Here is a 15,628-nt window from a genome sequence, read left to right as displayed (position 1 = left end):
GTCTAGCTTCATCAACAGCTACAAAGTTGAATGGAGACTTGCGTATTTCCTATTTTTCCCGACTCCTGCAGAGATAACATTGGGATTTTGCGAAACATTAAAATTTCACTGAGAAATAAAGCAATGAATGCGTGTGTGTGTGTGTGTGTGTGTGTGTGTGTGTGTGTGTGTGTGTGTACCCGTTCGGTTTTGCCAGTGAATCAGAGTTTTGCTGAGGAAGGTCTCTGTCCTCTAGCATCAGCAACTCTCAGCAGTAGTAGTGGTGTAGTAATGAATGTATTTGAGTGTATCAAACACTGGGGACGCAAACTGCACACTGCTATTTCCTGGAGTAAGTGCTGGTTTTGGAGGTGTGGGGAGGCTTTCGGAACAAACTTAGAATCCAACAGAGCGGAGAAAAAAAACAACTATGGTCTTCAAGCAAAACATTTATAGGTATTGGTGTTTTAACACCAATGATGGAAGTCAGAACTTATGTATAGGTCTCCCTATGCCCAAGGTATAGAGTGTCTTTCAAGTAATTCAAGAGTAAAAGGCTTGTGCTTCACACCTGACATACAGCAATTATTATTTTTGCAGCTCGTTCCCTATTCAATAGGCTTTTAAGTAGTCAGGTCACTGCGGATAAATCTGCCAAAAACGTAATAGCAACCCAGAAAGCTAAATCTACGAGAACGCTCAATTGTACGAAGCAATTACAGAGACACAAGCGACTAAATATGCACAAATTACCTCTCTAGATCACAAAGGAACTGTAGGAGCCATCATTATGATCTGGAATTCAATTTCAATAGTATGCCCCAGAACTATTTTTTGTGTCACCATCAACGCTGAGGCTCAATCTTTCCCTTTGTGGGGAGAAAGCGGGCGACTCGTTAGTTCCAAAACAGCAAGCGGTCGCTAATCAGTGATGTGTTTCAAGCCCAGTGGTGATGCAGAAGTAACTGAAATGACCCAGAGCCGCTGACAAGTGTGTGACAGGCTGAAGAAAAGGCAGCTGGTGAACCTGCCAAAGTCACACACTGGCTCCTGCTGCCTTTTAATGGCGAGGACTCGCTATTGGACCGATCACTGTGAGCGAGTTCTGCGGTGTACGCCTCGAATGTTAATCATAGGTCTTGTTAAGTTAAGTCATAATTGGTGTCATTAAAATGCCTCCCCTCTGCTGCATGCCCTGATTGGAGCTGAGGAAATTAACATTGCCGAAATGGTCGCTCCTTATTAGTGGTGGCAGTTTGACTGAGACTTAAGAGGCAGGAATGAGGAATGGGAATGAAGAGAGGCTGGCTTTGTGACAGTCAGCCTCTGTGGTCATGCGCCACACCAGTCCAAGTATTGTAAAACTGCAGAGAGGGATCTTTAGAGCCTCCTAATGGTTAAACTAGTGCGACTGTCTGCAATGGAGCACCTGCTGAAACAGCTGGGGTTGCAGAGGATTTCACCTCTGTAAGCCGTTGCAATTTAACAGCAAAGCTGATGCAGCCGTGAATGTGTGTGTGGACCATGTGTGTGTTTTTTACTCTTACTGAAGTCTTCTGACACTGTATGCTGGAGCTGTTGAACCTCAGAGCTGGGACGCTGTGCGTGTTGCCCTGGATGTGAAAGATGCACTCGTAGTTTCTCTGTCCGGACTGAGGCTGGGGCAGGTTCTGGGCCAGCAGAGTGATCGGCCTCATAACTCCAGCAGGGATGTAGATCTGGGTGGAGGGCAGGATCTGAGGACACTCCTGGAGATGAGAGAAATGAGAGAAAAGAGATTGAGACGTGACTAGAAAAGAGAGCAGAATATCTTACTGGGATGCAGATCTGGGCGAATGGAATTTTCAGGAGATATAGTGTGGAGAGACAGATTAATAGTAAGATCTAATACAATTCAAGATATATTATCATTGCTATTTATTTTACGTGACATGGCATAATTGTCGATTACAAGTGGCACCAAAAGCGTTTTGGCATCCCAGTGTGGCACAACTCCTTTATGTCCATAATTATGAATCCTTTTCTTTTTCATCCCAAAGGCATCCAACCACAGTGGACACTATTCCACATGCATTCCAGCTTCCTTTGTTCTCATGCTTAAATCAACCAGCCTAAAACCTCCACTTAGAAATTATCAACAGTCTTGAGGATCAACTCTTCCCTTTTTATGAAATCCTGAATATTGAATGTGGCAGACCTGTCCAGGATGTCCCCTGCCTTCGCCTGAGTCAGCTGGGATAGACTCCAGCCCCCCCGGGACCTTAATGAGGATTAAGCGGTGTATAGATGATGGATGGATGGATGGATGAATGTGGCAGTTACTTGTCACAAAGAGTGCATGCTATTTTGGAATTAATCCCTTACCCATATTAAAGAGGCTTTTTTGGATATTAGGCATGTTTTTGTCTAAAAGAATCCACCAAAGGATATTCTAATTCTTCCTGCATGGACAAAATTGAGAGCCTAAGGCAGTGTCTCTTAGGAATACGGACAGCACTAATTCTAGGCTGCTGCACTGTCAAACAGCTACAGTCTAACAGATTAGAGAGGGAGATGACCGAGAGTTCAGCACTCCCATTCAGCTGCTTCTCGCTGCTCTTCAGTCAATAAAAATTTGGCGAGAACAGTAGCTTTGCACCATGCTAATTGAAGCAAATTGAAATGTCTGAGCGGTTTTTCAGCCTTAAGTAAATCAAAAGACAATATGCAGCTGTCAGCCGGAATCCATGTTACATCACTGCTCACTGCCATAAGCCATATGCTCTATCGGTATGTTGACTTCACATCTAAACGAAAAGGAGGAAGTACGCAATCAAACCTTTTTATTTTTTTTACTGGAAATGTAGACGTGATTTACTAGATTTATTCCTCTAAGGTGCTGAAAATATCATGTGCGGGAAAGTCCAAATAATATCAAATCTCACTGAAAGAGATTTGTTAAGACATTCTCTGTGGAGTAAGTGAGAAAAAGGTGCCTTTGCAACATCATAAAATCTGTAATTACCTCTTAACTAGTTAGATCCACTAGCGTGTGTTTGGTATTCATCTGGAGAAGCAAAAAGCAATCATAAAGGCCATACAAATACCAAACTAAAATTTCTAAATTAAATCATATTCCACTTTAAACGCCATCAAGCAAACTATAATTTTCTTATTAGGATAACGAACGTTCATATCCGCGATGATAAATCAGTGGGAACTTCATACTATTTAATCAGGGATGAATAGCTAAAGTTAAACCATAGCAGCAGCCTCGTACTCTGTAGAGTAATCTTAATATGAGTTTGCTCAGTGCCGAGGCGCCGTCTAATGGAACACCGGTAATGACTTGCAGATTGGCCTGGGAATGGCAGAGAGGGACATGGAGGGTGGGGGAGAGGTTTGGACATAATGGCACCCAGAGACTCTTCGACTCCCTTCCCAAAACACAGTTCACTCCCACAGCCAGAACTCGCTGTACTGACAAAGTAAGGGGCAGTTGAAACAGCAATGCGAATATTTGGGGATCATAGAGAAAATAGGACACTGGGTCTTTTGTATCTATTATCCAGCATATCTTCAACACATTCTGCAACTTTTCTGTTGCTTAATACTAAAAGACAATTTGCACAGTTCTCATTTTCCATGACAAATCTACAAGAGAACTAATTTAGTGAACATAATTTACTCCAGCTGAAGGGTTCTTGTTTTTAGAATTTTATTTAGAAGACAGAGTGCAGGCTCCACGTGTCCACAGGAAAATGAGCGACGGAGAGGAGAGAAACGCTGAAAAATGAAGATTTAGTAGCAAAAAAGCAATGCAACATCAGTTGTAGGGCTGCACAATTTGAATAGCTTCTTTCCCCAGGCTGTAAGACTTATTAATGGACTGTCCCCCATCCCCACATTCACCACACTCACCACTGACAGCTAGTCACCTGTCAAGTCAAGAGACTTAATGCACTTTAGAGAGGTTGGACTGTTTCAGAGATTGAATTTTTTTTTAAACTGATTTTATTGCTATTTATTAGTTTATTATGATGTTTATATTTTAAATATGATGTATACTTGGGCTGCACAGTGGCGTAGTGGTTAGCACTTTCGCCTTGCAGCGAGAAGATCCCTGGTTCGCGTCCCGGCTTTCCCAGGATCTTTCTGCATGGAGTTTGCATGTTCTCCCTGTGCATGCGTGGGTTTTCTCCGGGTACTCCGGCTTCCTCCCACAGTCCAAAAATATGCTGAGGTTAATTGATTACTCTAAATTGCCCGTAGGTGTGAATGTGAGAGTGATTGTTTGTCTTTGTATGTGGCCCTGTGACAGACTGGTGACCTGTCTAGGGTGTCCCCTGCCTTCACCTGAGTCAGCTGGGTGAAGGCAGGGGACACCCCCCCCCACCCCCCCACCCCCCCACCGCGACCCTAGTGAGGATTAAGCGGTGTATAGATAATGGATGGATGGATGGATGGATGTATACTATTTATTGATGTTTCTATTGTACTGCAGTCACTGATCGAGAAACAAAATTTCGTTCTCGTGTATGAAAATGCACAATGAAAATAACAATAAAAATCTTTGACGATTGACAATTAATGGCATATTATTCTTTATTTAGGCTTCTCACAAACAAATGACCACAACGTGATACTAAAGTTTAAAATGCTCTATAGAAAACTGATCATGTAGATTAAATTACCTGGTTCCACACTGGGCCAGTCTAACATTAGTGTGCCTTATTTCACTCTTTTAAAGTAGCTTTTGGTCAGCATGGAGCATCATGAGAGTGAAAGCAGAATTCTGTTTATTTTAAATAAAGTGCAAAAGCAAACAAATAAGCAAACCCTAAAATCTATTAATAATTGTGCTAAATGGCTCTAGTGAGTTGTATAGAAATAGGCCAGCTTACACCATATAAGAAAGGTTCCAAACGCTTCACACTAAATAAATAAAAAATAAAAAGGTCTCCACAGTTAAAGGTCATTTTTCAGCGTTTTGTAAAGTATTTTTTAATTTTCTATGCAGATGCACTTCACTATAAAATTACTCAGATCATTCTACAATAATTATTTCTTTCTGGCATTTTTTAATATCTCTCTCTTTCTCTCTCTATGCTATATGCAATGTGATGCATGGCTCTGAGCCCAATGTTTTGGTTTTCAGGCCTCCAAACTCGACTCCAATCAACTGTTGCATCCAGCTGCAGTATTTAGCCATTTGGAGCGAAACATTTGTTTCAAATCTATGTATCATGTAATCCTTATGCAATCTATGTATTGTTTACCTATGACAGCATAGCACAAGATGCTAACATTTGCACAAAGAATTTACTTTTTTTAAACTCATTTTATTTTATTTTACTTTATTTTTATTAGATTCTATTTTGTTCAGTTTTACTTTATTTGTTATTTCGGTTGAGTGAAGGGAACTCGCAAAATAAAATTTCATTACTCAGGATAACCACTGTGTTTTTGATGCGTATAAAACAATAAAGTTGTTGAATCTTGAAACCTATGTATTCTACCAGATCTTGACAACAGGTGTGACCATGAGGCCACTTGGGGGCAGCAGAACAAGAACAACCAGTGCAGCACGGAAGTTATTCATAAATCCAATGCAACAAATTTGCGCTTACGTTAGACTAGACAAACATGTCTTGGTCTGCTTTAGGAACACAGTTGGGAAACATGAAAGCTCGTACTTGTAAGAGGCTGAGGTGAACAGAGACGGAAGAGGAGGCAGAAAGAAAAGACGAGATCAAATTAACACCAGTAAGCCTGATAAAGCACACTGTCAATTAGTGAAGCTGACAGTTAAAATATGAAGTATTTATAGATGGTGACAGACTGCCAATGTACTCTTTCTAGCCTACAATAAAATGAGAAAACACGATTAAAGAATTCCCCAGGAAGAGAAAAGGTAAAGAGTGTGTGTCTGAAAAGACAGAGTTTGAATTAAGAGTCATTGTTAATGTCAAGGACCACAATCAGACATCTGCTACACACACACACACACACACACACACATACATATACACACACACACACACACACACACACACACACACACACACACACACACTTACTTCACATCTGTGCCTCCCTGCTGCCCATTCTGGTCTCTATTGTTTTTAACAAGACACACACTTTATCCTAACGTCTGCCCGTTAATACTGAGGCATCAGTCATAATAAAAAGTACAACATTCCTCTGAGGACCACGATAATTTACACACAAATGTATGCTTCAACATGCACACACACAGAGCATTCCGCACATTGGGCCTATATAGTACAAAGACACACAATTGCACGAACCCATGAAGGAAAAAGAGATGAAAACACACAAAAGAGGGAGGGAGGGAACAAAAGGTTCGGGAGGAGAGGATTGTGGGAGCTGTTTCATTAGGAGTGGTGACAGGTGTCAGAGCTGAGTCTGCATCAGATAGTGGAGCAGTTCTACACAATGTGACACAACAATCTCTTTACCTGGGGGATTCCTCTAATCCCTCTCTTTCTCTTCTCTCTTTTCTTTTTTTCTGTCGCTCACACTTGATCTTTTTTTACATTCTGTGTAGCTTTCTACTTTTCTCCTCTCTCATTGTCGCCTTGTTTTTGAACCTTTATTCTTTTTGCCAGGATAACAAGTCAGCTGTAGATACATCAGACTCTACTTTTGTTTATCCAGAGATGACATTCTTTATATCCATACGGCTCCGTGTGTGGATGCTTCCTAGACATGGCTTATGGCTTATCGGCGGCCACGCAACATCTACAGAAATGCCTTGTTTAGATCTAAATTAACTGCACTGTGACTCAAGGATGAACAGTGATGCAGAGGATGAGTAGTGATAAACCACTAGATAAGAAAGGGTGAGAGAGGTGAACCGAGAAGGGAGGAGATGAGGAGGCGAGTCGAGGTCTTGGGAGCCATACACTCGTTTATTAAAGTGGGGGATGAGAGTCAAGGAGGTCAAGTTCCCAACAGAGCGAGGCAGGGGTGGAGCTGTGCAACACGGGAGTCATGCACAACGCTTATATCTCTGCAAACTAATTCCCAGACGAGGACTACAGACGCACAAACCCTATTACACTGAGAGATAAAATACACATAATAGACCTACAAGCAGAACACATACACATTTTTTCTCTCTCGCTCTTGTTCACACACATTCATAGCAATCCGAAGTTAAATCTTGCCCTCTGGCTCTATGCAGTAAGCTTCTGCTTAGGCCTGTGGAGTGTTTTACAGTAGCCTTGGGGCCAAATACATGGATACTGTGATCAAAGGTAGGAAGGTAAGCCTTCTGAAAAAAAAAAAAAAAAAAAAAAAAAAAATTGGTCTGACTTCCTCTTCCGTGCTGCCAGTGTGAAATCTCTGAAAGGTTTCTGTTTCTTGTCTAAGATCTGTTGACTAGATTTTAGGGGGGAAAAAATGTGATTTTACCTTAGTTTTCCTGGCTTGAATTGTAAAGAAGGGAAAACACAAGGGTATGCTCCAAACTATGAAAACATTTTTTTAAATGTATTTTTTTAAGTATATAGTTTTGGGATGTACACTACAGTTCAAAAGTTTGGGATCACTTACAAATGTCCTTATTTTTGAAGGAAAAACTGTTTTTTTCAATGAAGATAACATTAAATGAATGAAGAATCCAGTCTAGACATTGTTAATGTGGTAAATGACTATTCTAGCTGGAAACAGCTGATTTTTAATGGAATATCTACATAGAGGTACAGAGGAACATTTCCAGCAACAATCACTCCTGTGTTCTAATGCTACACTGTGTTAGCTAATGGTGTTGAAAGACTAATTGATGATTAGAAAACTCTTGTGCAATGATGCTAGCACATGAATAAAAATGTGAGTTTTCAAGGAAGACATACAATTGCCTGGGTGACCCCAAACTTCTGAACGGTATTGTATATACAGAACCTAAACTGTATAAACATATTGACTAATCACTTCTGTGTTAAAATGTTGCTATCAAAACCACAGAGAGTTCACCTGCACAACAGCATCCAATGGGAAACTCATCACACTTTTCAAATTCTGAAGTGCAACACTTGCTGAGATGACTTGGATCACATCATACGTTCATCAACAGTTAAGCATGAAGAAAAGTAACCCAACTGCACATGAGGCAAATAACTTACATTTCGATAATTTCTTCCCTCTACACCCAAAGAGATTTCGCTAATTGTAGCCATACATATTAGCTACCTATGTATATTATATACTGTATGTTTTAGGGTACTAGTTTCAGAGGTGCAGTGCAACAGCAGTGTGGAACTTGCACTGGTCTCATCTTGGTTAATTTGTTGTCCACCTCTTAAAGTCTTGATCTTAGCAGATACTGGTCTTCGTCCTGGCTTGGTCTCAGTATACGTGGTGTTGACTACAACACCAATTCCAGGGTCCAGGTATTGTGCATGCTGGCTCACTCGTAGGACTCACCAGGATATTTGTGGTCTCCCCCTTCTGGCAGTAAATATACAAACACTAGTGGTGCATGTTTATGACGTATACCTCACTGATGATTGCTTTTGTTTTCAGACTGTAATCCTCCCCTGAATTCTGAATTTCCTCCATCTGGAGCAATATACTTTCTAGGTTTTTCCACCATAAGCTTCATTCTACTCCTATTCACAACAGTCTCCTCTGCCTCTGTCACTGCTGTTGTTCCCCTCCTTAGCTCTGACAAACAAATCATTGCTGGCTAACGTAAAACACATCTCTATCAGTGAGCCAGCATGGGGAAGCTGCTACAGTAAGCAGTTTGGGTTGTTTTTAAGACTACACATCAAATGTACAGATTCAAGACATCAGCGTTTTAGCAGTTTGTCTTGGACAGTTAGCTCACAAAGCTGACAATAGCTATCTCAAAAATGGAAGAAATTGTCATTCACATATCTCAGCAACTGTACATCTGATCTACTTCAGACATGGTGGCTATAACACTGGGGACCTAAGTAAGTGCAGTGTCAAGTTTGAAGTAGATCACATGAAAGATCACATGAACGTGGCCACTTTGGAGGTCTTCTTGGGGTCCTCAGTCTGGCCTGTCTGCTTGTGGGTAGAGCCTAAGTCACACCTGTTGCTAGGCAACATCATTACCAAAAGCAGGATTCTAGGATATTGTCTGAAGACATCAGAGTTTTCGTTGTGCTTGTTGTATTCAGGGTTTTGTTCATTTTCCAAAGGCTCAGTTGCAGATAAGATTTCCTGTCAATCAAATCCTCAATTTTCAGTCTCTCATCCTCAGTTTCCTCTTCTGCTCTCTATACATTTTCCTAACATCTGATCCTCCGTTTGTCCCTTTGGTTTCTACCCGATCTGCAGTTTATTTAACTATGAAGATGCCTACAGTCATGAACTCCAACTGTCTAGGACCCTCTGCTGCATTTTCATATTGACTTTTTCTTTCCTCCACAGCCCCCTTTCATCACTCGCTTCTCCTTTCTCTTTCCCCATACTCGCTCATCCTCACCCTGTCTCCTTCACAATTCACTGGCTGCTGGGACGATGTTTTAGGTGTAGGATACTTGCAACACTAAACAGGCCATTCAAACAGAGGAGCATGAGAAGGAGAAGAAAAGAATGAGAAATTATATCACACGTAGAGAGGCAGGAGTATGTTTACAAAGTTTAACATATTTGAATCTTCGTCTTCTTTAAAGACAAAGAACTACTTTTATTTATGTCATGAGTGACAGAAAAAAACTAACAAAAAAAACATTAGCTTAATTTATATTTAGCTGTGACACATCTAAAGTCGTCATATATTTTGTTACTTTCTTTCCTGCAAGCCTAATTGCTTCCTATCAAGGATGGAGACATTACATGATGTCAGAGATGAGGCGAGATCACCGATTGGCTGCTGGCTGTCACCAGTGAGGCCCTTTCACTGAGGCGCAGACAACCTCAGAGTATGATGGATGAGGGAGTCGATGTGTGTTTGTCTTTGTGTGTGAGTGTCGGGGGGGTCACCACAGCGTAGAGGGTCCCAACGGATTAGCGTTACAGTCCAATGAACCATTTCAGAAAGGAGGGGGCGAGACCCAATCGACCAGTACTCTCGCAGAGAGCGAGAGAGAGAAAGTAAGAAAAGGACCTGATATGATGACCACATGTCCCAGGAGAGAGAGAGAGGAAGAGTCGTCTGTTGAGCAATGTCTCAGTTTTAGACACTAATACAGTTATATCCTTAGAGAATACATCTAACAGAAAGTAACACGCTCGCACAGCAGATGGGCAATGGATCATACCAGTAATCCCAATAGATCTCTCCATTCAATCAACGTACAGACAGTTATTAAGGCTGTAAAAACACAGATCTCCTCAAGCATTTTCTCTATTCAGACAACTCTTCTCACCATCTCAATGTATTCGTCTTATTTTTTCATGAACAAGCTTGTATTTATTTCTCCGAGCCTGAGTCGTAGCAGATGAAGACAGGTGAAAATGGAGCGAGACAGCTTTATCAATGCATACATCACAGCATCCTGCTATTTCTGCTGGAGTCGGAGAGCACGCTATACAATGAGAGACCTGTCTTAGGAGGCTGCATATGCACTGACTGCTGTAGATCTCTTTATATAAAAACCCAACAAGGGAGGTCAAATGAAGGCCAGACATAAACTGATATCTATCAGTGCAGCAGCCGCACTATGATTCTCTCGTGGGCCTCGTTGCTCCAGAATTATAATGTCTGATATGCGGATTGTGTACGGCTCATAGACAATCTGGCTTAGTATGTACATGAATATGTGCAACAGTGTTCTCTCTCTCGTCTACATTGTAAGAATCCTTGGCCTCTGCCGGCCCTTTTGACAAAGGCTAATGGAAACACTTCTCCAGAGTCTAGGAATGGTCAAATATTAGCCCTCTCTGATGAATGTTTATTGATCGTTGCTGCTAAATGTTCATACTATGGCATTTTTGCATTGTATTTTCTTGAGATCACTCATAACTCAAATACTGACACACTCTTGCTTCTTTTCATGTTTTGTAATTCCAAACAAACCACAAACATAAAGTCCTTTCTTATGCACAAGAGCATTCTTAACAGAAATTACATACTAGGAACAAGAGTATTTAGTTAATGATGGTTCCATGATGTTAGTGTTCAACGTTTTTTTCTGTTAATCCTGTGGGAAGCACACGAAAGTTGGTATTAGGCAAAACAGAAGCAGCAAAGAATAATTTACTTTATGAGATTGCTTTGTCTTTTCAACACCCTGCCAACACCCTGTGACAAAATCCCATCCCTCATCCCGGATCACTGTGGATCTTGTAAGATGAAAGAAGACAGAGCCTCTTGGGGCATTTAACTCATGTTTCTGGTTCAATATTCACCTTCTTTCTGCTCTGTTTGTGGTCTCTACCAACTCCCCGGGGAAATATCTGGGTCTTTAGCTGTTAAGGGCTCCAATATGTTCAAAAGCTAGTCACTAACTGTGACGCTCTGCTATTTGGTGCTGTAAAGATAGTGTACAGTGTGCTTTCTAGATGTTTGGTGAGTTTCCTTTCACTGAAAATAGCAGCCTATTGCACCACAATAAGAAGAGAACAGTAAGAGTGATCCCAAAGAGTAAAACTGTGGGCTGGTCAGCTAAAAAAGTAGCTGAAACTTACTATAACGGCTTCAAAACTGAGCGGAGCTGCAATTCCAGGTAATAATTCTCTTACGAGTGACCCCTTTCACACTGCCACGCTATTATAAAAACATCAATTGCAACTACTTTAAAGGAAAGACCTTCCTCTGCCAGTGTAATTTGTGCATTTTCTTACTTTAAACCTGCTTAATGCATTTTTTCCCACCATAAAAGTGACAGAAAACACTGCATACTATCTGGTAAATTTACATTTTCAGCAATGTTCCTGTACGGAACTCTATTAATCAGCACGTCAGAGAAATTTAAAGGCTTCTTGAGAGATCTCAGACTATGTTGTGACTAAGTGTAACAAATCTTAAAAAAGATCCAGCCACTTGCTATCCAAAATGATGAGGAAATGCAAAAAAAAAAAAAAAAATAAAATCTATATTTTCCAAATGGTACCCATTTGTGAAGCTCTACAAAACAATCACACTATGTGCTGTGGCTACTGGTAAAATAGTGCTACTACCCTGACTGTATAGAGTTCTTCATCACACGTCTCCATTAGAATAGCAGTGCCCTGTGCACTATCTCTGATGACCAAGTGTGATTGTGTGTCTATTTGGATGTTATCAGGTCTGGATGGTCAAAGAGGAGGATGTAGACGATAAGCATCAGCTAGTGGATCAATAGGAGCCTCTAAAAATACACAATCTGCTTGTGAGTGTGTGTGTGTATTTCTGCGGGTGACACAGTAGATACATGACAGATAACAAGAAGCTCTTCAGGATGGCCTCACTAAGAGCAGCGCTGTGTTCTCGTTCTTTTTTTTTTTTTTTCAAGCCCGCAGGATCAGAATTTGATGAATTTTGTTTCATCGTACGAGTGGAAAATGACAAAGTGCTCCTTGTCATGTGGGAACCAACCAAAAACAGACTCACAGCCCATTTTAGACCATGACCCAGTGAATAATAAGAGATTTCTGTGACCCACCTAAGAATCAGCCAACCTTTCAAGGTCAGTATAAAAGCCAATGAAAAATGTACCAACTTTCCTATCATGTGCGTGAATTGATTCCCTCCATTAGTCTTGGAACAAGAAGAACGAGTTTCTTCATCCCAAAGCTGCTAGGTCAAAAAAGTTTAAGGAATACACAGCACGGCAAACTTCACAACAAAAGACACCACAGTATCTAGTATGCAGATTGACTGGGGCCAGGAAACTTTTGAAAGCGACTGCTCCCCTTTGCGAGACCCGTTTTATCTTTTATTCTAGATTTGCGACTCATCCCCTGTGCTTCATTTCAACAAGACAACTTTTCATCTATTTTGCTCAAATGAACAGATTCCTCAGTGGCAGTCTAAGGTGGAAGGAAGCCAGGCACCCCATTGCACCAGACTAGGAGCTCTTCTGTTCAATAAAAGACACTTTGAACTGTGTTAGAAGCCCTTTGGAGTGTCCACCCACTCTCCATAACCCTTTACTACAGAGGATAAGAAGTGAGACGAGTGAAGCAGTAAAGAGAAAGAGAAAGATTTCATCCTATTATGAACTCAACTGCCGATACTTAAATGGATGAACATAAGCAACACTTTGGTTTCATTACAGCTTCATTAGAGAAGAATTTTTAATTTCACTTACTTTCAAGAACTTGAGCAACGTTGATTGCATTACCCTCATCATCTTTGATCAAAGCAGCTTAATACCTTTCCTTCCTATCTTGAGGGGGACCCACCATCAAGGAATTTAAAGTACTACACAACTTTATTAAAGAGCCCATATTATGCACATTTACAGGTTTATAATTTAATTTTAGACCTCTTTAATGTTCAGAAGACACATTCACTTTCTCATACTGTACATTGCTACTTCTCTTCACTCCTTTTCAGCTCCATTCTCTTTAAAGCCCCTATCCCGAAAAGCCCGTTCTGTCCTGATCGGTCGGTGAAAGTGAGATAATATTAGGTTCCATATTGAAATCCCAGATCTTTGAACACTGAAGCATAACCCAAGAAGAGGCAGCTTTTGTAAGGAAATAATGGCCGACTGCAAGCAAGCTTCTAATTCTGCATTTACGAGGGTGCTAAGGCAGGTTTTATACAAATACCGTACATTAAGTCATAGAAAAGTGGTGGGAGAAAAGCCTGGGCTTTAAATGAGGAGTTTCAGTCAAGTAATAAGCAGTTTTCTGTAGGAGAGAATAAGTTCCTTTGGCGTGGACTTTGGGCTTTATATGCTTATAAACCTTTAAGGACCTCCACTGAATAATGCACTGAATAAAAAGGAGGAAAACTAAAATCTTAATATGGGCTCTTTAACAACAAAATCAATCTAGCAATACTGCAAACTATGAAATACTATGGCAGAATGTGCGAGCATCATACAAGCATGATTCGGGACAGATGAAGAGGGCTTGTGTATTTTTTCACTTGGAAGAAGCTTTACATGTCAAAATGGCCTTGTTTGTAATGTAGCGCAATATTTATGACAACAATTATGCTGTGAACTGATTGAACAGGTGTGCCCTCTGGTGTGACTGCCTTTTTAGAATACAGTATGGGTTCAGAGGTTTTAATAGGCAATGATGTGCAAGTTTTTGTCTAATTGCACAACACTGCTCAATTGTTTTTGAGGTTTTTTGGTCCCATTCTGTGGATCTGTCAAAGGTGAAACCGAAACAACGTATAGGAATACCCTGCAATATCTGTAATGTCCCTTGTAAAAACTACATTTCTGGACTTTCATGAGAGCATTTCATTTTAAGGGTGTTAAAAAGAAAATATGTTTATGCATATAGGCAAATCACCTCTGTTAGCATAGAACAATGGACTGAGGAGAACTGATACCCTTGTTAATTGCTCTCCTTCTCCTCCTCAGTGCACCATTCAACAGTTTGACGGCCATTAAATTTATCCACTGAGACAGTGAGCACCATCAAAACTCTTTCAAAACCAATTTCCCACATGTGATTACTCACGTGCCTTCAGAGCAACAGTGGAGTGAGGTTCATTAAGCTTCTAGCATGAGGGAAAAGTAAGGTCAGATGAGAAAAACAACACCAAAAAGCACCATTTGGACTGACAAATAGACGAGGATTACAAGTGTTTGTAGACTGCTCTCACTACGTATCTTTATGGAATCATCAGGCCACGTTTATTACACAAAAATACTCAATCTGCCGTGCGATGTCTATGTAAGAAGAAGAAAAATCCTGAGGAGAAGCTAGAAATAAAGCAATGAACAATCCTCTGCAACTTAATATTTCCTATTTATGCTCTGCAGACAAACACAAGTTCTGCAACTGACAACATTATTAAATGATATTCAGCAGCCCAGCTTCCAGGAAAGATTAAAGTAGGGCAGAAAGCGTTGGCTGAATTACATGGAATTATTGAGTAGATGCTAAGGAGAGGTACAAGGCACAGTAGGTGTCACAACCCTCCAGTATCCTTTCATCTCCTGAATGGTTCAACATCTCTTGCATCCTCTTCCTCCATGCTTCTCCTCTCTTCATTGACTCGCTCTGTCTTTCCTCTCCTTCTGTTAATGCTGTTTCCTCCAACACACATTCCTCTTACTCTACCAGCCTGAGTCTTCTTCCCCTTGGGCCTTTTTTTAATTTCCCTTCCACTTTCTTAACTTTCTTTGTCTGCTCCCAGCCTTGTTCTTCCTATGTATTGTCTTCCCTATGCCTATCTTCTAACTTTTAAAATTCACCTAAACAGGTTCAATCAATCCCAATTTCACTGAGCTTGCTGACAAATTAGTCTTGATCAATTTGGACAAATGTGCCTTCCAATCTGCCATCTTTTTAGCGTAAGAAGACAACTGAAACGAGCCAACCTGACACAAGCGTAATTAAAAGTGAAATTCATTCAGCCTTCTGACCTTCCTCTGGAGAAACAACAGTTAAAAACACATCAAGCCAAGTTCTCACGATATCTCTTCCCTTTGTACTCTGTTTATTAAACTTAGGCTTCAGGGATATTCTTACGCATCTGTCAGAGGCTTCATCAGAGGTAGTGCTACTATGTTTGATTTATATGCAATTAGTAAACCAAGAACTTTACACTGAG

At 40.7% G+C, this 15,628-nt stretch overlaps 1 protein-coding gene across 4 annotated transcripts in view; it reads right to left on the bottom strand.

Moving 5' to 3' along the window:
- The window catches only part of LOC111579122 (plexin-A1), a 323,692-nt gene that overhangs the window by 114,463 nt on the left and 193,601 nt on the right, over window positions 1-15,628 (bottom strand). For 2 of the 4 annotated variants that reach the window (XM_035955446.2, XM_035955448.2), the window contains exon 10: window positions 1,521-1,727. In XM_035955446.2, coding sequence (XP_035811339.2) covers window positions 1,521-1,727 — 207 coding nt within the window. The remainder of the gene's footprint in view (window positions 1-1,520; window positions 1,728-15,628) is intronic. The other 2 variants (XM_035955447.2, XM_023286267.3) reach the window with 1 other exon arrangement.

This window comes from Amphiprion ocellaris, chromosome 8 (assembly GCF_022539595.1).
Source record: "Amphiprion ocellaris isolate individual 3 ecotype Okinawa chromosome 8, ASM2253959v1, whole genome shotgun sequence".
Taxonomy (NCBI): Eukaryota; Metazoa; Chordata; class Actinopteri; family Pomacentridae; genus Amphiprion; species Amphiprion ocellaris.
The sequence above is the reverse complement of the archived record's forward strand: the minus strand, read 5'-3'. Positions and strand labels throughout refer to the sequence as shown.